At 43.6% G+C, this 25,000-nt stretch overlaps 1 protein-coding gene across 4 annotated transcripts in view; it reads left to right on the top strand.

Annotated features, from left to right (window-relative positions):
- il1rapl1b (interleukin 1 receptor accessory protein-like 1b) overlaps positions 1-25,000 on the top strand; it is a 294,511-nt gene that overhangs the window by 116,324 nt on the left and 153,187 nt on the right. For all 4 annotated transcript variants that reach the window (XM_027011408.3, XM_027011407.3, XM_035520914.2 and 1 more), the window contains exon 3: positions 17,379-17,658. In XM_027011408.3, the coding sequence (XP_026867209.2) occupies positions 17,379-17,658 (280 nt within the window). The remainder of the gene's footprint in view (positions 1-17,378; positions 17,659-25,000) is intronic.

Raw genomic sequence — 25,000 nt, 5'->3', positions numbered from 1 at the left:
TTATTAGGTTATATTCATTAAGCAAAACATCACAGTAGCCTCTCTTTTTCTTTTGAAAGGGGCCACAAAATCAGTTAATGAACCTGCCATTTAAAATGAAGATGAAAGTGTCAGTTAATTATCTGAGAGGGAAATACTATGGGTAGATTAAAAGCGCAAGTTATTGGGATAAAAGTGCACAAAATGATTATACACACTGTGCGCGTGCGTGCGTGTGAGAGTTATTATGCTCTGTGCTACCTGTCCAGCACAGATCTGCTACAGATAAAGGCCAAGCGCAGGCCTGCTACAGATATTGCTGGGCTTTAGCATGGCATCCCGTCCAACGAGGACAAAATGTCCTCTTTAGGCAGGTGGATAGTTCCTAGTATTAGCCCTCCTACATAATTCACTTGTAAGCCTTACAGGAAATCACTTATAATTACTTATAATTACGTATTACTTCTAAGCAAGATGACCACAGCTGGCACTGCGGGAAGGTATTAGCGCTCTCTGTTTATTGTTTACTCTGCGTGTAAGCCTTTAGATAGAGCACAGAGGTAAACATTCTCTTGCAGTGGAGAGGCGTTATGATGGATTTATATGGGCCTGTGACAAGCCTTAATCTAAATTTTTATAGCCTCCATTAGGATCAGATCAATGTGAGAGATTAATCAGGCCATGTGCTGGAGAAGTGCACATATCACTTGCTCTGACAGAACTGCAGGAAGTGTCCAGGCAGGGTATTCTACCTGTTAGGGGGAGTAGAGGAATGAGAAACACATAGCGTGTGTGTGAGATTGTGTGAGAACGATTGGAGCCTGATGACAATATCATGACTCTGTATCTGTACTGTGTGGGTGATACAAGGGTCTAATAGCAAGGCTATTGCTTGTGTGTGTGTGTGTGTGTGTGTGTGTGTGTGTGTGTGTGTGTGTGTGTGTGTGTGTGTGTGTCTGTGTGTGTGTGTTTGTGTGTTACCTTGTTTCATATGGTATTTATAGCATGTCTGCATATTAGCCTAACCTGATTAAAAGCGATAGTGTCTAATCTAACCGTCAGCCCTAAAATGCACCGTTAACTGCACACGCTGTTTACCACCCAGCCAGGGACCTGATGCTAGAGATCCCTGCAGGCTTTCAGAGCTGTGGGCCCCACTTAACCCCATGCAGTCTTCACAAAGACACGGCCTGCTTCAGCAGTCGAGCAAGGAGCAGGGAGCAGGGAGTGGGCAGTAGGGAGTAGGGAGCAGGGAGTAGGGAATAGGCAACAGGTGTAGGGAGCAGGGAGTAGGGAATAGGCAACAGGGTGTAGGGAGCAGGGAGTAGGGAATAGGCAACAGGTTGTAGGGAGCAGGGAGTAGGGAATTGGCAACAGGTTGTAGGGAGCAGGGAGTAGGGAATAGGCAACAGGGTGTAGGGAGCAGGGAGTAGGGAATAGGCAACAGGGTGTAGGGAGCAGGGAGTAGGGAATAGGCAACAGGGTGTAGGGAGCAGGGAGTAGGGAATAGGCAACAGGGTGTAGGGAGCAGGGAGTAGGGAATAGGCAACAGGGTGTAGGGAGCAGGGAGTAGGGAATAGGCAACAGGGTGTAGGGAGCAGGGAGTAGGGAATGGGCAACAGGGTGTAGGGAGCAGGGAGTAGGGAATAGGCAACAGGGTGTAGGGAGCAGAGAGTAGGGAATAGGCAACAGGGTGTAGGGAGCAGGGAGTAGGGAATAGGCAACAGGGTGTAGGGAGCAGGGAGTAGGGAATAGGCAACAGGGTGTAGGGAGCAGGGAGTAGGGAATGGGCAACAGGGTGTAGGGAGCAGGGAGTAGGGAATAGGCAACAGGGTGTAGGGAGCAGGAAGTAGGGAATAGGCAACAGGGTGTAGGGAGCAGGGAGTAGGGAATAGGCAACAGGGTGTAGGGAGCAGGGAGTAGGGAATAAGCAAGAAGTGTTGTATCATCACTGCACACCCTATATCTAATCAGCATTCATGTTTGCAGCTGCCTCCTACACTCTCTCTCTCTCTCTCTCTCTCTCTCTCTCCCTCTTTCTCTTTCTCCCCCTCTATCTATCTATCTATCTATCTATCTATCTATCTATCTATCTATCTATCTATCTATCTATCTATCTATCTATCTATCTATCTATCTATCTATCTAGTTCTCTCTCTCTCTCATCGTATTTATCAGAAAGGGGATCATTTGTTAGTGCTCTGTAGCCTGGCAGGGCTGTGTAGGGTTGTGCTATGATGCACAAGACTGTGTAGGGTTGTGCTATGCTGCACAGTGCTGTGTAGGGTTGTGCTATGCTGCACAGGGCTGTGTAAGGTTGCGCTATGCTGCACAGGGCTGTGTAGAGTTGCGCTATGCTGCACAAGGCTGTGTAGAGTTGCGCTATGCTGCACAAGGCTGTGTAGGGTTGTGCTTTGCTGCACAAGGCTGTGTAGAGTGCCTAGCTGTAACGTAGAAATCATGGGCTAATCGCCACACTGTCTCTGCAGCCATGCTCAGATCAGATAATCCAGCCTGACCTCGGCTGACTGTGGCATGACATACTGCACCACTGGATTAATATGACACATTGCACCACTAGATTAATATGGCACACTGCACCACTGGATTAATATGGCACACTGCACCACTGGATTAATATGGCACACTGCACCACTGGATTAATATGACACCACTGGATTAATATGCCACTGCACCACTGGATTAATATGACACACTGCACCACTGGATTACTATGGCACACTGCACCACTGGATTAGCATGCACTTCTCCAGCTCTACTTTTGTTCTTTCCTTTTCCTTCATTTTCAGTTCTCTTTCTATCTCTTGCTCTCTCTCTCCCTTTCTCACACTTTCTCACCTGTTTCTTACACATCATCTAATCATGACTGTCCTCTGTATCTGTGTAAATTATCTTCTATTCATGCAAATCTTTCTTTCTCTCCATGTTTTGTGCCACCCCCACCTGGATTTTTCGTCCTTCACAGGAATAGTTTTCCCTCCACATGGATGTCCCATGCACATGGATGTCTTATGTCCCTCAGTGCACTGTTTCTATCCTTCCTCTATCTGTCTCTGATCATTCCTCTTCTTTTCCTCTTCTCTGCCCAAGTTCTCTCCTCACTTTGCGCATTTTCCCCACCCCCTCACATCAGACTTCTGTGGCTGGTCACAGTCACGTCACTCAGGGTTCAGACCTACAGATGAACTTCCATAGTCAGAGTACATATTATAAACAAATTTAATACAATATAATATTGCGATATATTGGCCAGTATAATACAGTGTATATATACAAGGTAATACAATAAAGTATGTATACTTTACATATACAAAATATGTATCAAGTAGTAGAAGTGAAGAAGATGTAACTGGATTGTGTAATAACGCTAAGTGACATCCATTGATAATAATGGTAACATGACATTGTCCATTGCTAGTTCTTAAAGCAGCAGGAGGTAAACCATATATACTAAATTTGTCACTATGTCCTGACAGAGGTACATGAGACAGGTAAACTGAAAACAAAATCAGGCTGTTCTGGTTACACCTAGTCCTCCCGATGCCATCTGCAATGACCTAAAGCGCCCGAATCAGAACAACCAATCAGAGGCAGGAGTGTGTGGCGAAGTGTCGCGCGCTGTTTGTGCACGCGCACGCCCTCATCCGTTCACGCGCTCTCCCTGGTGAGCGGTTTCAGGAGCGTTGCGAAACGACGCGGTTAAACAAGCACCATTAACGGCAGCAACAGTTTACACAACAAAGACAAGCGAACAGAATATGACAAATGAAGGAAAGCAAGCAAGATGAAACAATAATAAACACCGGAGCGGCTTTTCAGAGGTGGAAAGAGTTGCGGGGTCAGAAAGGTTTCAAAACCGATAGAGAGTTAGCCACATTTCTGCTTGACAGGTAGATAATTATCCCTGCGTTATCTATTTATTTATTTATTTATTTATTTATTTATTTTCGCTTTGATTTGTCACAAGAGTTAACGACAAAGCTGTGATGGTAATGGTTACAGTAACACCCCGTAGTGTTTTCCTCATTTTACTGTGATGTGTCGGTCGAGCTCACGTTAGCTTGTCCTCAATGACATTCCAGATATTGTACATCAGCTGAAATAGTTTGTTATAGAAAGGGAAATTTAGCTACGAAGTATAAATGTTCACGTATGCGGTTCATCTGTTAACTTCAGTTTACATCGTTTGTTCTATAAAATATGACGCTGTGGAATGTACGTGTTATTTATTAAATACGCCTGTCATTATATATCATGACTTAACTGATGAGGCATTTATGGGCCATTAAAAAAAAACCGTTTTTACAACTAAAATAATAAATAACCTTTGGTTCTTTATTCAAACACTAGGTTCCTTTCACTTTTGATTGCTAAAAATACCCATCTAAAATGCAAATTTTAATGTAATAACTAGTTTCCAGAGTAGCAATGGTACTGTAGAAACAGGGATTTCGTTTCCCATGTATTTTTGTTGGATTTCGGTGATATTAATTATCCTGTTCCTGATCACCAGCTGAAATGATAATAAGCCACTGAATGAGAGATGTTTGTTCCTTCTGGGAGGGTAAACACTGTGTGTATAAGGGAGAGAGAGAGAGAAACAGAGAGAGATGACATTTCTCAGCTTTAGACCCACAAAGAGAGATTAAGAGTTTGACAGCTATGCCAACATCAGACCTAGAGCTCTCCAACACACACAGATTTTCATACTCTCTCTCTCTCTCTTTCTCTCTCTCTCTCAATCTCTCCCCTAGGAACGCATCTCTTTTCTTCCATACCCTTATATAAACATTAACATTTAACATTTCATGTTACTAAAGACATTTCAAAGTCTATAGGACATTGTCTCTCTCACCAAAGACATCTCTTCTAGTGGGGATCTGCAGAAAAATGTTACTGAATGTTTCTCTGCTCACCAGTTTCATCAAGAATGTTCCTTTTGCTCAGAGAGTGAGTCTTTCAGTGACATTCTTTCTTTCACAGCTGGGAAATCCATTTTCTATAACCGGTTTGTAGTAATTTGAATCCAATTGGTAGTCATTATAAAGATCCCATTATAAACCCCTCTGACTGGTCAAGGGTACCACATTGACCTTCATGTGTTTTTGACAGTTGTAGAAAGTTATGTAGCTTTGGCCAGATTGGGGTGGTGCATTTCTCCACAGTATTCCATATGGGAATTCCATATGGAATGTAGGTGGTGCACATTCAGTTTGGGAGGTGCACATTTTGTGTGAGAGGTGCATGTTCCATGTGGGAGGTGTGTGTTCCATATAGGGAGGTACATTTTACTGATCCTTGTGTGAATGCTATTGGCGTGGCCTCGGGTCACTCCCCTGCCTTGACCCTGGATCACTCTCCTGCATCCTACATCCAGCTCTGACCTCACCCACGTCCCTGTGCCCTTTTAACCCTCAACCTTACCTATGCACCATAAAAGACCTTGGTTTAGATAATAAATTACTCAGAAGAAGTAGGTCACAGGTCTTGATTTTAACAGCCAACTATAGAGCTGTATTCCATCAAAGTACCTCAAACTAACAGCCCACTATAGACCTGTGTTCCATCAGACTACATCAAACTAACTGCCCACTATAGACCTGTGCTCCATCTGACTACATCACACTAACTGCCAAATATAGACCTGTGCTCCATCTGACTACATCAAACTAACAGCCCACTATAGACCTGTGCTCTATCAGACTACATCAAACTAATAGCCAATTATAGACCTGTGCTCCATCTGACGACATCAAACTAACAGCCCACTATAGACCTGTGCTCCATCTGAGAACAGTAAACTAACAGCCCACTATAGACCTGTGCTCCATCAGACTACAAATCCCAGTGTTTGATCAAACTTCCAGAAGGTGTGCATGACTATGTTCTGTGATATTACATGAATAAATAAATTATTTATAACTTCTAGGTCAAAAATAAACAGAACATTGATGCAGTGGGAATATATGTCACACCTGCTCTGTTGGAACTGTTGTCAAGAGATGTGGTTTCTGAGCAGCACACGCTTTTGTTATTATGGGATGGCCTTGCTTTGCAAGCACTTGGTAAATGAGAGCTATTCCAGCAAGTTCACAAACAGATTCATCACTTTCCTGTCTCTTGGCACTGCAGGGAGTCCACTCTTCTCCTCGAGAACAACAATAAAGAATTATTGCATTATCAGTTCATTGGGTTTTGACCTCTTGTAAGGCTTCTGATGGGTTTTTTTTCTATTTATAGTGCATTGCTATATCAGTCCAGTAATACATATCAGAAAAAATGAGTCACATTCACAGTTCTAATTTGTCCGCTTAGCAAAAGGCTTACATAATAGCCACATATCTGTTTATTCTCCCAGGATGAAACATCTTTGATAATTTTCTTTCTACCTCTTTTGCATGCTTTTCTCCTAAAGAAGAAAGTTAGTTGACTAGATATAAGTATTGATAAGAAGGAAGAGGTGTTGTATGCTGATACACTAGGTGTGTGTGTGTGTGTGTGTGTGTGTGTGTGTGTGTGTGTGTGTGTGTGTGATGAACACTAATGTAACCCTTTCTTTGTCTGGCTATCTGAATTCTTGCTTCACATCCAATGGTACACCAGCTGCAATAGCAGTGTGGCTCAGACACATGGGGCCCAGACATATGGGGCTGAGTTAAATGGGACCCAGACAAATGGGTCCCAGACAAACAAGGCTGAATCACATGGGGCCCAGACAAATGTGGCCCAGACACATGAGGCCCAGACACACAGGGCTGAGACACATAGGGCCCAAACACATGGGGCTCAGACACATGGGGCCCAGACACATGGGGCCCAGACACATGGGACCAAGACAAATGATACTCAGACTCATGGGGCTTGCTGTGTTGGCCTCCTGAATACAGATAGGGTTGTGTGCTGAAATCCTGTACCACTATGGTGTCGGTTTCTATGTGGTCAGTATCTACCAAGATTTTGGTGCCTCATTCCGGTGCTTCTAAAGGGATAGTTTGGTGAAAAATCAAATTTACATGACTTTTTACTCTAGATGCAATTTATTAGCAAAGATGTGTTTAGGCATTGGCACTATTTTGAAAGGTTTTAGTACCAGTATAAAAAAAACAACCCACATGATATCCAACCCTAATGACAGATCAGGTCATGGTTGTGTGTATTTGCTCACTTGGTTAATGAGAGCTGCTTGGGCTTCTCTCCTTCTACTTTCTACTCTTCATCAAATGTGTGAAAAAGCACAGTACATGAATTATGTATAAGCAAATGCCAGTAACTACTAACAACATAATTACAATTTTCTTTCATCATTTATTTTTTCTTTTTCATCACTAGGTAGATTTTTCAACATACTGATGAACTGCAAGGTCCTGACATTGTATACAAATCATTTTTGTGATTATTTCTGAAAACTATGATGATGGTAGTATGTTTTGGAACCTGTAGCCAGAGCAGACCTGGTGTGTAGACCTACTGCATTCTACATAGATATTTTGCTGTTGTTTGAAAGCCTTAGTACTTGATTGCTTTAAGAATTAATTTCCATGTTTAGGTGGTATATGTGTGTGTGCGTGTGTGCGTGGACATGTGTGAGCATCGGTGTTTAAATGAATGGTTGTATGTGTGTGTGTCTGGGAGGCGGTGTCTAGGTTGTAATGTTTTTTTTTTTTTTTAGTTTTTGTGCATGTGTGATCATAGATAGAGAGCGCTGAAGATGACTCTTTAATTTGATTCTGTTCCAACCTTCATCAGTCAAGCCTTTGCCTGAGTTGACTGATGAGGAAGATAGCGATCATGGATGATGGGTGTTTTGATGTCTCCGGAGGAAACAGCGATGGCGAGATGTCCTCCTGCCTCTGCTGTAGGAGAAGCATGCTGAATGATTCCTTCACTTCTGCTTCACTTCACATGAGATCATTCACCGCCTGAATCCTCCGGCTTTACTCATCTCAGTGTTTAAGTGTTTTCTCTTTAGTTGCTGTGTTTATGGTTACAGTAAGCACCATCACGTGTGTCATTTCATGAACCTGATGGTTTGTTCTTGTGTTCTGCTAGTTAGATTAAGAACTTTGGTGACACATTTATTTAATAGCCAAAAATTTGTCAGTGTGCCTGAAATCTGGATAATGTTGTTTTTAGTGATGTCTAAATGAAATGCACATCTTTAAGTTACATGGACTTCTTGATATTTGTTGCAGTTCTGGATTGGTAGCATGCAAATATTTAACCATGGTTTACTCTGCAATAATTGTTATTCTAAATTAGGGCAACTTATCAATAGACTGTATTAAATTATTTACATTTAGCTGATGCTTTTATCCAAAGCAACTTACAATTGACACAGCTGGGGCAATTGAGGGTTGCTCAGGGGTCCATCAGTGGCAGGGCTTGAACCAGCAACTTTCTGATTACAAGTCAAGTACCTTAACAAAATTTAACCAAATTTGCCACATTTTTGCCAAAGGTTGCTTACTTTGAGTGTGAGCCCATTTCCTCAACTCCTGATCCTCCTTCCTGTGTGTGTGCGTGCTTACTGTCACACTGAGTAAGCAGACAGTATTCCATCTCTCTGCTCTGTAATTGAATTGCTGCTCTAATCAGTGGTCAGGAGGTAGCAGAGTTGCACTGACTGACAGTAATGTCTTCTAACAGTTAGACACTCATATTCCAATCCACTGAGACCCATCATGCCTACATGCCATTGTGTGTGTGTGTGTGTGTGTGTGTGTGTGTGTGTGTGTGTGTGTGCGTGTTTGGGTTTGTGTATGTGTGTTGCAGATTAAGGTGTGATAAAACTAGCGGTTCAGGGTGTATTTAGAAGCAGGAGTCTGCTAGTTAGTAGTCAGAGATAGGAATGCTAATGTTGTAGAAAGGTGTGTGTGTGTGTGTGTGTGTGTGTGTGTGTGTGTGTGTGTGTGTGTGTGTGTGTGTGTGTGTGTGTGTGTGTGTGTGTGTGTGAGACTCCCTTCCGTTGTGCCCACCACCAAGTGCCTCGCCCTGCTCACACTGCAGACACCGCTGTCTGATTGGCTCCAGGTGCCTCGCCCCCCGGCTCCTGCTGCAGACGCTGCTGTCTGATTGGCTTCAGGTGCATCTCCCTGCTCCCACTGCAGTTACTGCTATTTGATTGGCTCCAGGTGCCTCTCCCTGCTCCCACTGCAGATGCTGCTGTTCGATTGGCTCCAAGAGCTTCCCTGCAGGCAGACGGCGCTGTGACAGCCGGTGCAGTGACAGCCACACACTTCACTCTCTTTACTCTCACTCTTTTGCGATTCACAAGAATAAAATGCAGCATCAGCGCACAAAAACCCTCACCTCACTTCCCCTGGGGCGGGCCTTAACCCGTCTACAGATGCTCAGGGCGAGGAGCTTAACTCAGCTCTACCATGTTTACTGCCTCTGCGTCTGTAGTCAGTCAAACAGCCCCAGCTGCCTTCAGCCTGCTTTCAGAAGAAAGGCCAGAAGGAACACTTTTAATGCCCTTACAGGGGAACACACGGGGAACATATTCTTATGCCATATGGCTACACATAGGTACACTATTAGATGATATTTAGTGGTCTGACTGACTGTTAATTCGTGAACAAACTGATATGATGATTCAACTCTGCAGTCTAACTTCAGATTGAACAGGGACATTATACATCACATATGTTAAAGCCCTTTAGAGAGCTATAATATAACTCCGCCTTCTAATCTAAACACAGTATAACACACACAAACACACTATCTGTTTCTGACTAATTCCCTTTAATACACTCTGTGGCTGGGGGCGGAGAGGCAGATGCAGTGGAAGGAGAAGGTTATTGAGTTCTATGCGCTGACAGACGCCTCAGTCTGAGGGCAGACAGCATTTAGTGGACATGCCTGTCCCATCACACTGAGCTCTTCATAGGCTCCTCATCTTTGACCCTGCCCATCTCTGACCCTTTAAATCTGCACGCCTCTGACTTTTCTCAAGCTCTTACAAACTCTATTTTCAAACTTAATTTTTAGAGCTCCTCTAAATGAGGTTCGGTGTTTGGACCTTTTTTAGACAGCTAACATTTGCTTTTATGTCCCTCAAACAGAAAAAATAACTTTAGACAGCTTCCCTTTAGACAACTTCATTTTGGACAGTAACTGGGGTTCTCCGTGGGTAACGTTCTTCGCAAGCTGCACTGAGCCTGTTGGGACATTAGACTGCATTTCTATGTGTGTGGACCTGTGCAAAGATGCCCGACAGTCCTGCCAGTGGTTCAGTATGGAGAGGAATCAGAACTTTTCTCTGTGAAATGGCCATTAATATTCCTAGCTGCATGAAAAGAGAGAGAGAGAGAGAGAGAGAGAGAGAGAGAGAGAGAGAGAGAGAGAGAGAGACAGAGACATGGAAGACTAGAACACATGAGGAAGCATTGAATGGTAAAGGCGATGTGAGTACAGATAGAACAAGTGCAGTAATGAACTCAATGTACATAATCAGATAATCATCTCTTTTCTATACTGTTTGGGAGAAGAGGGCTAGATTCTAATCACTGGGATACAGAGACAGAAGCCAAAAGGGACTGGTGGCGATGTTTATTTGGATGGGGAAATAACAATAATTTTTCACACATTTGCATATAAATGATTGCTGTCGCACACAAATATAGCGAACGAAAGAGAGAGAGAGAAAGAGTGAAAGGAGGGGGTTATGGGGAAGATAGAGAGGTGGATATTTAAAGATGGAGAAAGCCAGGGTTGGGTGAAATTGGGCATGGGTTTTATCTCCATGGAGATAACAAGTGGGAGGAGGGGCTACATGCATTTGAACTGAAGGTAATGAAATGCACTCATCATGATCACATCTGCTACCGTACCTGGATCAGGGCTCTTGGGCTTGAGAATCACAAGCATATGCAGCACTAGCATTTCATACTGATCTGGATCAGGATCAGGATTCAAGCAGTGCCCTGTTTTTAGGAGTTCTAATGCAACTGCCACTTCAGTGAGGGGTTATTAAGAATAATTACAATGCTTTGCATCATGCACATGCACAGGTGAACAACTAAAATTGGCTGAAATCTTTAAAGCTGACACAACACACATGCAAATGCAAGCACACACACACACACACACACACATATGAAGTAAACTGAGATTGGCAAACCTCACTCAGCAGTTTCTCCCCCCCAAAAAAATAGTATTTATAGAGACTGTGTGTGTTTGTGTGTTTTATGATTCTAAGTGACATCGTTCTCTAAGAAATGGGCTAGATTAGCTTCCATCACAGAGCTAATTTCTTTCAGTGACAATGTACACACACCACACATACACAATCACACAGTTTCTAAAGGGGTAATTTTTTCTGAAAATTTGCCTGGGTGTTAAAGTAGTGTTAGTGATAATGCACTGTGATTTGGGATGTGGTGTGTGTGTGTGTGTGTGTGTGTGTGTGTGTGTGTCGGCCCCTCTGCCTGCCAGCCATGTATTTATTGCAGTGTTGAAGTGTAATAGAGGAGCATTATCATGCTGGGTGGCTCCAGGGTCAGACAAGTCTCTCCTCTCTGACCCATCAGGCATGAGTCCACACAATGGCAGACACAATTCTCTCCATTACGGTCCCTCCCTCTCTCTCTCTCTCCCTCTTCCTTTCTCTCTCTGTCCCTCCTTTCTTCCTTCCTCCCCTCTGCATTCACATGCACACACACACACACACACACACACACATGACGTATGCTAACTTTCGCCACCTTGCTCAGTTGTGCACTCTTTCTGTCTTTCTCTTCATCTGTCTATCCACTGCATGGTTTCACATGTTTTGCATTACCATGCAGAGAGCTGGTCAACCTCATTGTTCCAATGTTGGTCTGATTATGCTGTTGTCTTCTGGGAAATAACTCTGTTTAACGGTTCATATGTTGGTCTGCTGCTCAGAGCTCATATGGGAATAGATTCTCCACTACAGATCCTGTTCTCTGAGGGAACTGTAGCTAAACTTGGATCAGTGAGAAAGGGCAAACATAAATCAGCACATACTTATCATCTGTTGCCAGAGACTACTGTGACAATGCAATTCCTCCAATCAGAGTCATCCACCATGCATATCTCTGCATAAGCAGGCAGCATGGGCCACGCCCCCTACATGCGTGGAACACTTCAGAACTCATGTTGGGGAGGGGGGGATGTTAATTGTGTTTAATCAAGCTTGGCTACGTATTTATGTGCTACTAGCAAGATTATACAGTTTTCTCTGGCATTAAAATGGACGTGAAATGAATGGTAAGCTTCAGCACTCAGAATATGAGTTCTGAGCAGCTGTAATAATTATGAGCAGACATGAGCAAAATGGCAAGAACTTCATAATCTCAATTTCTGTAACTGTGTTAAAACATCCTCATGAAAGTCGTCCAAATGAATCAATTTTCTCAGGAATAAATATTTATATACTGATCTAACCCCCCCACCATCATCAACCCCAAGCTCATTAACACCATTACCACCAACACCACCCTCACTATTACCACTACCACCAACACCACCCTCACTATTACCACTAACACCACCCCACCCTCACTATTACCACTACCACCAACACCACCCTCACTATTACCACTAAAACCACCCCACCCTCACTATTACCACTACCACCAACACCACCCTCACTATTAACACTAACACCACCCCACCCCCACTATTACCACTACCACCAACACCACCCTCACTATTACCACTAACACCACCCCACCCTCACTATTAACACTAACACCACCCCACCCCCACTATTACCACTACCACCAACACCACCCTCACTAGTACCACTAACACCACCCCACCCTCACTATTACCACTACCACCAACACCACCCTCACTATTACCACTAACACCACCCCACCCTCACTATTACCACTACCACCAACACCACCCTCACTATTACCACTAACACCACCCCACCCTCACTATTAACACTAACACCACCCCACCCTCACTATTACCACTACCACCAACACCACCCTCACTAGTACCACTAACACCACCCCACCCTCACTATTACCACTACCACCAACACCACCCCACCCTCACTGTTACCACTACCACCAACACCACCCCACCTTCACTATTACCACTAACACCACCCACCCTCACTCTTACCACTAACACTACCCACCCTCACTATTACCACTAACACCACCCCACCCTCACTATTACCACTAACACCACCCCACCCTCACTGTTACCACTACCACCACCCCACCCTCACTATTACCACTACCACTAACACCACCCCACCCTCACTATTACCACTACCACTAACACCACCCCACCCTCACTGTTACCACTACCACCACCCCACCCTCACTATTACCACTACCACTAACACCACCCCACCCTCACTATTACCACTACCACTAACACCACCCCACCCTCACTATTACCACTACCACTAACACCACCCCACCCTCACTATTACCACTACCACTAACACCACCCCACCCTCGCTGTTACCACTACCACTAACACCACCCCACCCTCGCTGTTACCACTACCACTAACACCACCCCACCCTCACCATTACCTCTACCATCTTTACATTTTATATTCTTTTTTTCTCCTTTTCTCCCTCCCTCTCTCTCTCTCTCTCTCTCTCTCTTTCTCTCACTCCCCTTTCTGTGCTTTAACTACTCAATTAAATCGCTGACATTTTCACCATCACAGATGAAAAATCAATTGCTCACCCGCAGGATGTTTTGATAACTTTGATTCCACACTTTAAATGGCACCATCAGGACCAAGAGCCCAAATGGTCAAAGGCCTCTAACAAAATTATCCAAAATGTTACATTTTGGGATTTTATATAGCAATAATCTGAAATTAAATGAAACAATAACTTTAAAAAGCATATAAGTGATTATTTTATTTTAATATATTTGTAATATGCTCCTACTTTATTTGCCTCAACTTTACTTGGTTAATAAGCTCTTCATGTGGTGTGTTAGAACGGGACCATTCCAACCTGCATTCAGAACCACGCACAGATCGCACCGTCCTAATCCCAAACCACCTACCCTGAACCCAGACCACCCTGCCCTGCACACAGACCCTCCCAGCCAGCATCCACACCACCCTGCCCTGCACACAGACCTGCACACAGACCTGCACACAGCCCTGATGTTCTGATGAGGCATAATCTCTAGCTATTGTGCGTACCTTGATGGGTCTGACATTGGGCATGAGTAGTGCCATGGACAGAGCTGGCACAGTGGGCAACCTGCCATGCCACACAGACAAGACACTGCCCATAATTAAAGAAGATATTTATGTTTTATCCATCTGAGCCACTGCTTGGTTCAGTTACAGATTGCAAAAACACTTTGAAGTTATTACTGCAATGTGCATGAAACATGTCTTAATTAGCCACAGTCTGATTAGCAGTTATCCACCCACATACAACACCACCGCAGAAACCACACCCACTACCACCATTGCCATGGCAACAGAGATGTGTAACACTTTAATAAGTTCTTCTTCTCAGTTCTGTTTGAAAATGTCATTACTGCACCCAGCTGCACTGTCAGGGCGGCTCTTAGTTTTATTTTCAGTTGCACATTGACAGATTCACAGTGGGATTTCTCGGGTTTGGTGGCTTTAAATCTAATTCAAAGGTAACAAGGCAGTTCCTACCTCTTGGCTTCTCTCTTTGATGATGGTTGGCCCATTTTTGTAAACCACCTTTGTGGAGAATACTGCCGTTTCTGGTTGTGGACCAGGAGCTTCTAAATGATTTTGTTGTGCTAATGGTTGTGGATGATGTCTTGTGCTTTATGAACTAATGTACAGGTTGCTCCATTGTCTAAAGACTCACGTCTCTAAGACAGCAGTGAGTGATGACTCTGCTGTCAAAAGACTCGCGACACTTTGTAGTGCTTCATTGTGAGTGTGTGTTCTCTCTGAAAACTCCTACCTACAATTAATACAGAAAACACTAAAAACCAGAAACAACTCGAAATATATATTTCATTTGAATAGAATTGTAATATGCTCCCACCTTCCCTGCCACAACTTATTACCTGACTAATAAGCTCTTCGTGTGGTCTAAATAGGTGTTGTTAGAGCCAGAGCATGCTGGGATAGATCACTTCAGCAGAGGAGCATGCTGCGATACACTGACCCAGTAGTACTTCATATTTAAAGTGTCTGAATGGGTTTTCCCAATTTGAAACCTCCTCACTACAATTAAAACAGAAAATACCAAAAAAAAAAAAAAAATACAAAAACCTCTGCATAAATAAATCAGTTTGATTGACTCTACTGAAAGTAGCAGAGATGAATAATGAGACATGCTTTCCCTTTTGTTAATTAGCTGCTGAGATGTTTCTTTTGTAAATAAAACATTCGGGGAGACAGAATTAGCCCAGCCTGTTGAGCTTTCTGCATCTGGTCTCGCCAGCTGCTCTGGTGAGTAGTGGAACGAGGGATGAGGGTTGGGGGAGGTGAGGCGAGGGATGGAGAGTTTGGGGAGTAGAGGCGGCGTGAAGAATAAGGGGTTAGGTGAGGTGGAGAAAGGTGTCTGAGGGAGACAGAGTGGGAGATTGAGGGCTGAGGGAGTGGGGGGATGGGGAGGCAGAGGGAGAAATGGAGGTTGAGGAGGGGAGTGAGGGATGGAGGTTGGGGAGTAGACCGAGGAATGGGGGTTGGGAAGTGGAATGAGTGATGGAGGTTGGGAAGTGGAGCGAGTGATGGAAGTTGGGGAGTAGACCGAGGAATGGGCGTTGGGAAGTGGAACGAGTGATGGAGGTTGGGAAGTGGAGCGAGTGATGGAAGTTGGGGAGTAGACCGAGGAATGGGCTTTGGGAAGTGGAACGAGTGATGGAGGTTGGGGAGTGGAAGGAGGGGTGGGGTGACGGGAGGCCGAGCGAGGAGCTTGGCAGTGAGGGAGACAGGAGAACCAAGAGTGAGTGTGTTATCACTGTCGACACTGTCATTAGACACCAGGGCAGTGCGCAGCAGTCCACAGGAAATAGAGCAGGAAGTGGGAGGGGCTTAAGTACTGCTTCCGAAGGTTGATGGGATGTGACGATCCCCACAGCTGCAAGCCAATGGTGGAAATAATGGGTCTGCGCAGACTTAGATGAACTCATATAGGACAAACTGTGTGGCACATTGCTATTGTATGAAAACACTGATCTGAATATCTGAAAGGCTGGTTCGGTCTCTCCTCTTTACCTCTGCGCTCCTGCACTCCTGTGCTCCTGGGCCTGAGTGCACACCAAAGGGATAGAGCCACAGAGTTCTGCTTAGTGGAACGAAAATGCAGGAGTCTAACGAGAAGGGGCAGTGGCTAGTGGCTCGGTGTGTTTGGATTGGTGCTCTGGGCTGTCATATACCTGATCTTTCACTGTCTGGGTTGGGCATGTCCTTTCCTCCGTTTCTTAGGTCATCTAGCCAGACTGGTACTTTTCTTCTTATTCCAGGCATTCTCCATATTTCACACTCTCTCTCTCTCTCTCTCCCTCTCTCTCTCCCTCCCTCTCTCTCTCCCTCTCTCTCTCTCTCTCGCTGTCTCTTGCTTTCTCAAACTCTCTCACTGGGCTCACTGTTTGTGTCTCCTTTCTAATGGCCTTTCTCATGCATATTGTCTGTCTCTTCCTACTCTCTCTGTCTCTGTTGGTCTCTTTCTCATGCTGTTTCTCTCTCTCTCCATATTTCTTTAATCTATTTCTTTCACACTATCTATCTATCTATCTATCTATCTATCTATCTATCTATCTATCTATCTATCTATCTATCTATCTATCTATCTATCTATCTATCTATCTATCTATCTATCTATCTATCTATCTCTTTGTTTGTTTCTCTCCATCCATCCATACACACACACACACACACACGTACACACTCGCTCTCGCACACACACACACACACACACACACACACACACACACACACACACGCACGCACGCACACAGCCATTTACTCAAACACATGCATATACTTAAACATGCACACACAGTCTGAGATGAGCCTGTTAGTCTCCATTGTCTGCGTCTCCATCCCGCTGCTTTGCTGTTTTGTTTGGTCCTGAATGTTGACACTCATTGGGTGAATCTGCCTCTGAATTCTGCTGTGCTTTTTAACTTGAAACACTTCTGTAAAAGCCTAAATTACAGTGTAATTTCTGTATGATCTTTTACCATGAAAGGTAATTAAAACGTGCTGTTATTCTCTTTAACATGCCTGGCCCTCAAGGTTTTTAAATATGTTGATTAACTAAATTAACTAATGTTTTTAGATTCTAAACATTCAATTATCAGCTCAATATTAAACAGTTTGAAGGGGCAGGAGATGGAGGGGGTCCTCTGGGATTGTTATTACATGGTTAGTACGACTTTACAACTCTGATATTCTCTTCTTTCTTTGATTTACAGTGGACGGCTGCACGGACTGGTCGGTGGACTACTTGAAATACAAAGTGCTTCTTGGGGAGCCAGTGCGGATTAAGTGTGCGTTGTTTTATGGATATATCCGTGCTAACTACAGCCACGCACAAGGTGCTGGCCTCAGCCTGATGTGGTACAAAAGTGCAGGACACGGAGACTTTGAGGAGCCCATCTCCTTCGACGGCGTCAGGATGAGCAAAGAGGAGGACTCCATCTGGTTCAGGCCAGCAGAGCTTCAGGACATCGGCCATTACTCCTGTGTGTTACGGTACGTAGCCACGCACCTGGATATTCCATCACGCATACACACAAACACACACACACACACACACACACACACACACACACACAGACACACACACACAGGCTACGTTAACAGAGAAGCGTAATAGCACTCCTCATTGGGTCTTTTCAAAAAGTCTCACACACACACATGCACACACACACACACACACACAGAAGCTATGTTAACGCAGCAGAGCAATGGCACTCCTCATTGGGGCTGTCAGCAAAGTTCTGAACATCTCACACACACTCACACACACATCCACACACACACGCACACACACACACACACACACACACTGTGCAGAACCTGAGAGCAAATTCAGTGCATTTGGGTTGTTGGTTAAAAAAGAGCGATGTATAGCTAGTCTCCTCACTGTACACATGACATAGCACAGTCAACCTATCAGTCACCTCACTGTACATATGACATAGCACAGTCAACCTCTCAGTTGAGGCTACTTTGATCAGAGATTAAACTAAACCATCATAAATTAACTGAAGCAAAACATAAAAGCAAAAATTATGAATGGGTTTAAAAGGAATTAAAAATACTGATAAACAAAAACAAACTTTATAAAATAATTTTATGGAAATCCCCTTCTTTGATACAAACTTTCCCCATTGCTGGGTGCTTTATTTAAGGTGAGCAGAACGTCCCTACTTTTAGGATGGTTGCACAACAGCATCCATTATGAGCGTAAAACGTGCAGACAAAGAAAGAGAAGCAATCGCGAGTTTCCAACATGAATTCAATGACCGAAAATGGTCATGAAACTAAACGGGGCTTAAATAAGACAAAAACGTAATAAAAACCCCCAGGTCGTTTGGCTACTGACGGACAACACACTCACCTGAGGGAGGAGTGGACTAGCATAAACAAGAACCAGTGACAATTAACATAACAACGTAAACACAACTCCACATGCATAACTGCTATCAGGTGCCGATAGCCGTTAGTAGAGGGCGGCACCATGACAACGTCTTCAGTGAGGTAGTCATAGTATGAGAAGTTACAAAATAATCTGCATTACACAGCATTGAAATGCATAAAATAAATCCATAAAATGGTAACTGCAAATTTAAGGAGATATTTAATGAACACTCTCCTCAAACACTGAGCTACTTCACTGCAATAATGTGCTATAAATTAAATAATGATTTCCAGTAATGATTGGCTCTGGTGTTCTGTGGACACACAGTCGGCATGAACACAAGGCCGTTAAAAAAATTTTTTTTGACTGGATAAATAATTTACACGAGGTTGCACGACAGGTTACAGAAATGTAAATATAATTGGTTAATTGGACTCAAAAATGGAAAATAGAGGTATCCTTGGCGACTAATGTGTTCGATTTGTCTCAAGGTAGCTAACAAACAATGCAAGATTAAACATGTGTCTACTTGATAAATATTTAACTCTAGAATTTTCTCACTCGATGGGTGAGTGCTGGCCCTGAGCTAGCTAGAATGCTACATTTGAAAATATCCAATTAGCTAGATAAGGTTAGGGATTAACCTCAATCTAAAGCCAAAAAGAATAATATTGTCATTTCCATACATGCATCTCAATCTAATAATTAATCTAATACATTTTGGCCTAGTCCACACTAACACTGGTCTTTAAAAAAAGACATCTGTTTTGCTCATTCATCCTCTCTAAAATGCCATTTCCCACAAATGAAAGTATATCAAAGTGGGCAATTCTAAAAATGCAGCTCTGGTGGTGGTGTGTGGATAAAGGAAAACATACATTTTAGAAAACACTTACATAAGGTTGTCATGTGACTTCCAGAGTTCCACAATGGTGGAACCCGTTGTCATGCTGATTACTGAAGTAGGTATTTTAATTTCATGTTTAGCTGCTCAACTATGGAGGTTTTTTGTTTTTTTTTAGGGGGGGGGTTAAATTAAATAAATATCTATATATACAGCATCATTCGACAATTAATAAATAATAGTAAAATTAAAAGTGTTTAAAAATGATTAAATATGTAATTAAATAATGAAAGAAATGCATAGATAAATTAATAAAGTATTGTAGTTTTCAATTATATGTGTGCATTTATTTAACTATTTATTTCAGTGACCTTACCAACTGCAGGAATTAAACCTTGAAATAAAACTTGTCAGTTTCACTCTTCAAAATACAGAGATCTTGGTGTTTGGTTAAGCAGTATGAATGACCCACCTTTTTTAGTTTAAATACATACATTCTTGTTATTTTAAGTAAATAAATAAATACCTTAACTGCTCTAAGTGAATGTGTAATAGTGAAATGCCTCGTGATCATTAAACCAGACAAGCTGTCTGTCTTTTTTTCCCTCACAATCTTCTCACCACTTCACCATGTGGGCAGCTGCGTTGCACATGACTACAGAGTCCTGTGGCGGCAGTGACACAGACCCCACAGGTCACACACTGCGGATGCTCTCCGTTCACCTTTCCCGTCGTTTTTGTGTTCTGTTGTGGATGGGGAAGGTCTGGAAAACAGAAAACTGAAAATGCTGGTACAGCCAAAACACAAGAATGCCACAAGAGTTGACCTGTGTTAGTTTGACTAGGCCTTTAAATGCGTTTGGCTCTTACCTTTTAGAAGCCTCGTATGCCCAGGCATACCAGTGTAAGGGCGAGAGACTGTAAATATTCTTGATGACACAATACAAAGGGAAATTGTCCTACATGTATTTTTGCGTTGATGCAAAGTAATTAACAATTCATTGTTTCAGTAATTCAAAAAACTTAGTTGCATTTTTATAGTGCTAGCTGAATGTTATTATGAGTTAGATGTGTGTTAGCTGATAATTAGCTGAGAGTGAGTTAGCTCAGTGTTATCTGAGTTAGCTGAGAGTGCTGGCTGTTAATGGGAGCTTTACACTTAGAGTGCTGGCACTCTTTTGGGAAGATTAGAGTGCACTTGTATCTGCTTGTGTGGATGTGTGTTTGCTGTGTAATCCATTGGCTGTGGGAGGCCTGTTGGGTCTTCTTCCTTACTCTCTATTTCAACCTCTCTCTCTCTCTCTCTCTCTCTCTCTCTCTCTCTCTCTCTCTCTCTCTCTCTGTGTGTGTGTTTGTGTGTGTGTGTGTGTGTGTGTGTGTGTGTGTGTGTGTGTGTGTGTGTGTGTGTGTGTGTGTGTGTGAGTGTGTGTGTGTGTGTGTGTGTGTGTGTGTCACGCTCTGAGCAGTGCCGTAAGAAGGAAGGGTTACTGGAATGCTTCCCCATGAATCATGGGGCTTTAGAGTTCTCCTGTGCCTGCTCATAATGAGGAGTACTGTACAGAGGAGTTGCTACCAAAGGCCTGTGCCAAAGCACAACCCCGCCTTAAATTAAACACACCCACCCACCTCACTTAACACGCCCCCGTCTCATTTAACATGACCCTGCCTCACTTAAAACGCCCCTGCGACACTTAACATGACCCTGCTTCACTTAACACGCCCCTGTCTCATTTAACATGACCCTGCCTTACTTAAAACGCCCCTGCCACACTTAACGTGATCCTGCTTCACTTAACACGCCCCCGTATCACTTAACATGACCCTGCCTCACTTAACACGCCCCCCCATCACTTAACACACCCCTGCATCACTTAACACACTAAATTAATTATCTAGGGAGCTATAAGGCATTAAGAACCATTGACAGATTTGGCAGATTCGAAAGTGCATAAGGATTTTGCACAGAGACACATAGTGACGTTTTCGTGTATGTGTGTGAGTGTTTGTGTGCACGTGTTTGTGTGTGTATGCAAGATAGAGAGAGGGAGACAGGTATAGAGAGAGTAACATTGAGCGGTGATTGTAAACCTTGTGATTGTGCTACTCCTGTCCCCACGGTGAAGCACTGTTCATCTCTCACAACGCCTGCATGATTTGCACAGATGAGGTGCGAGTCAGGATCACCTCTCTCTGCTCAAGCTGCCTGCCAGAGTCTCTGCTGAAGCTCTGTGTCATGCAGCAGTTGGAGCTGACCGGTAGAGTAATCCTTCAGCCTGTGTTCAGAAATGTCTGTATGTCCTCTCGGACTGTGTTTAGTAATCTCTCTGTATGTCCTCTCAGACTGTGCTCAGTATTTTGTCTGTATGTCCTCTCAGACTGTGTTCAGTAACCTGTCTGTATGTCCTTTCATTTACCAAGCTGAACTCTCAGGTTTGTTCTTGGGAACAAATGGTGTCATGTTGAACTAGATCTAGAAAAGCAGCTAAAATGGCAAAACGGAATAAACAGTCCATCCAGCCTCTGAACCCTTTGTGTTCAGATAATGATTTACTCGTATGTATGTAATACGGAATGAATCCATGTGCATTTCAGTGTGTCTTCCTTCTATATAAGTGTGAGTCCTTCTATCCATGCATGACTCAGTCACATCCATCTACTCGGGAGAACCCCCTCCCCTCATCCTTCTGGCCCAGATGTTGAGTAATCAGACTGAAAGTATGGGTAAAAGATTAGATACACTTAAACACTTAAAATAATTATGGTCAACATTTACTTTGTTTTGGTCTCTGCCTGTCTCTGCTCTGTCTATTTCTCTGGTCTGTCTCAGTCTCCGCTCTGTGCCTGTATGTGTCTCCCTCTCTGCTCTATCTTGATCTCAGCCTGTGCTCTGTCTCTATCTCTGTCTCTGTATCTGTCTCCCTGACTGCTCTGTCTGTCTGTGTGCTGTCTCTGCTCCATACCTGTTCTGTTCTGCCATGTGGCCAGTAACACTGAGAGAATAAAATGTTCAGACTTGGGTCTACTGTTTTACTGCTACAGTATGGTGTCAGTGTGAGCTACTGCAAGTAAAAGAGGACAAAAAAGATTTTGCAAGATGGTTGGATCAGAGAGTGAGTTTGCATGAGCAAACATCATCTTACTAAACATCTCTCTGAATGTTAAGTTGGCCAACAGCATATGGGATGTGTATCCTAAAGTCCCTATGCTACAGTTGAATGGGTAGTGTAACATGGAGCGAGTGATAGACAAATGCATACGTTCAGAAAAGTGAGATTTATTATGGGCAAACCCAGTATCAGGAAGATATAGACAGTCCAGGGTCAATGAGCCAACTCGAAGAGAGGGGATACAGGCTACAGTACAAACAGAAAAAAAACAAAAGAACAGGCAAACAACTGAAAACAGGCTACAGAGAAAAGGACTAAACAATACAGATAAAGAAAACAACAGGGCTAATGCCCAACAGTGCGAATAAACGACAAACAACATAGGCTAGGGCGACAACCAGTGAAGAGACCGAACAAACACAGGGTTTAAATACATGTACTAACGAGCAGGAAACAAGAAACAGGTGAAACTAATGAGGGGCGGAGAAAAGGAAACTATGGAATGGAACCAAAACAAGAATGCATGCGGAAAAGAAACCAGGAAACAAACAAAGACACAAGACAGGGTTGCCTTGGTGACAGGGACACTAGAGAGGAGCCAACCATGACAGGTAATCTCAAATCCTAATGTTAGGTTTAAAGTTATCTTATATCCTGGGTTCCACTGCTAGATTTCATTGGAAACTTTCTGGTTTTGTAGTTTTATCCGCACTCTTGAATGGTGCCAAGAACTCACCTCCCAGTGCAGCTACCTGTTTAGGTGTGAGCAATCACCCATTAAACTAGACATTTGCTAATCCTTAATTATATATGAATCAGTTATTGATTGTGTGATGATCTGAGCTGAGCCCCTTGATTGAAATAAGGCAGAGGGCCAGTGATAGCCACGCCTCCCGCGTGGGAAGCTGTGATCTGACTGGATGATATGGAATGATGGCTAGAGCTTCTTCTGTCTCCATGGGAGATGCCCGCTCTTGCAATTCGCTGAACTCTCTCTGAGCGGCTGCAGCAGGGCCATGTTAGCCCACCAGTGGCTGTAAAACTGAGACAATCATATATTATATGTATGCATAATTATATGGTAATAACTTATTAACCTCTGAGGTAAAGGGGTTCTTCTTCTGAAAGCCTCATTAGGCCACTTCATTAATAGGAACTCTTCTTTCAGAGCACTCTCTTTCTCTCCTTCTTTTCTCTCTCTCTCCCTCCCTTTCTTCAGAGGCTGATGGAAAAAATGTAATGTTACACGCTTCATCCCCTTGCTGAGTTAACCTTCTATCTGAACTAAAATGCGCTTTGATCCAAACCAAAAAATTACAGGAACCATAAAGCAGAGAAATGTTCATTTTTTCTGGCTAACTGAAACCACCGTCACCTCTGCCACATCTGTCACCTCTGCCACATATGTCACATATGTCACCTCTGCCACATCTGTCACCTCTGCCACCTCTGTCACCTCTGCCACATCTGCTTGTACAGGTAAATGACATTCAGGTTGGCTTTGATGCAGTCCAACTCTCAGAATATATCTTGTTTCTAGTATCTGTACACACATCCAGTATAGGTCCGTCAGCGCACTTTCATTTTACATGACTCATAACATAAACGCTTTATTCTGTCTCGGCAGACCAGCATCCGATCTTTTAAACTGGATTTCCACATCTCCCCTCTTGCCGTAGTTAAAGCTGTTGTAAATTCATTTCTTATTAACTGTCTTACGTCCAGTGTAATCTGCAGGCACATCAGCCTCCGACGCAGAAGACGGTGCTACACAATACGAGCTCTAGTCTCAGGCTGTTATCTGAATGCTGATAATAAATTGCATCTTTCTATTTCGAGCCATCACTGTAGCTGATTGGACAGCCCTCAGACCTCAGACCAACCCCCCCACATTAAGCTTCTTGTGGCCATGGTAACATATGGAATTGGGATTAGGCTGTGGGTAGCAGGGACCAGGACAAAGGCAGAGGTGCTCACATTTAGGAGGCACGGGGATCAACCTGAGGCTACATTGAGCCTAGCGCCGGGCCCCTACTACAGCACATGGCTGTAGACTCACACGGGGCTTGTAGATGTATTTTTGCATTTGCATTTTGAATGTTAGGACTTTGTTTAGTAAGTAGCAGTGACGCTGCACTATCCTTATGAGAAACTGTTTTGTCCTCCGTCTGCGTCCTTGAAGACGGTCGTGCAGAACTGCACCTGAATTTTTTGTTTACTTTGAAGATATGCATGTGTGTGTGTGTCTGTGTCTGTGTGTGTGTGTGTGTGTGTGTGTGTGCGCACGAGGAAGAGAGAACAGGTGAATCATTGTATGTGTTGTGCATGCATGCTTGTTTGAAAAGTGTGCAGTTTAAAAGGAATAAATCATTTCGACTGTGCCGAGAGAGCACCAGCCTGCACTACATCACGACCTCTGGCCTTTAACAGCGCAGCTACACAGTCCACAACCAAATGACACAAAGCCCTTAAACACACCAACACTAACATGAAAAAGAG

Source organism: Electrophorus electricus, chromosome 23 (genome assembly GCF_041902795.1).
Source record: "Electrophorus electricus isolate QZ-2024a chromosome 23, ASM4190279v1, whole genome shotgun sequence".
NCBI classification, from domain to species: domain Eukaryota; kingdom Metazoa; phylum Chordata; class Actinopteri; order Gymnotiformes; family Gymnotidae; genus Electrophorus; species Electrophorus electricus.
Note: the sequence above shows the minus strand (reverse complement) of the source record. Positions and strands in the feature narration are given on the sequence as shown.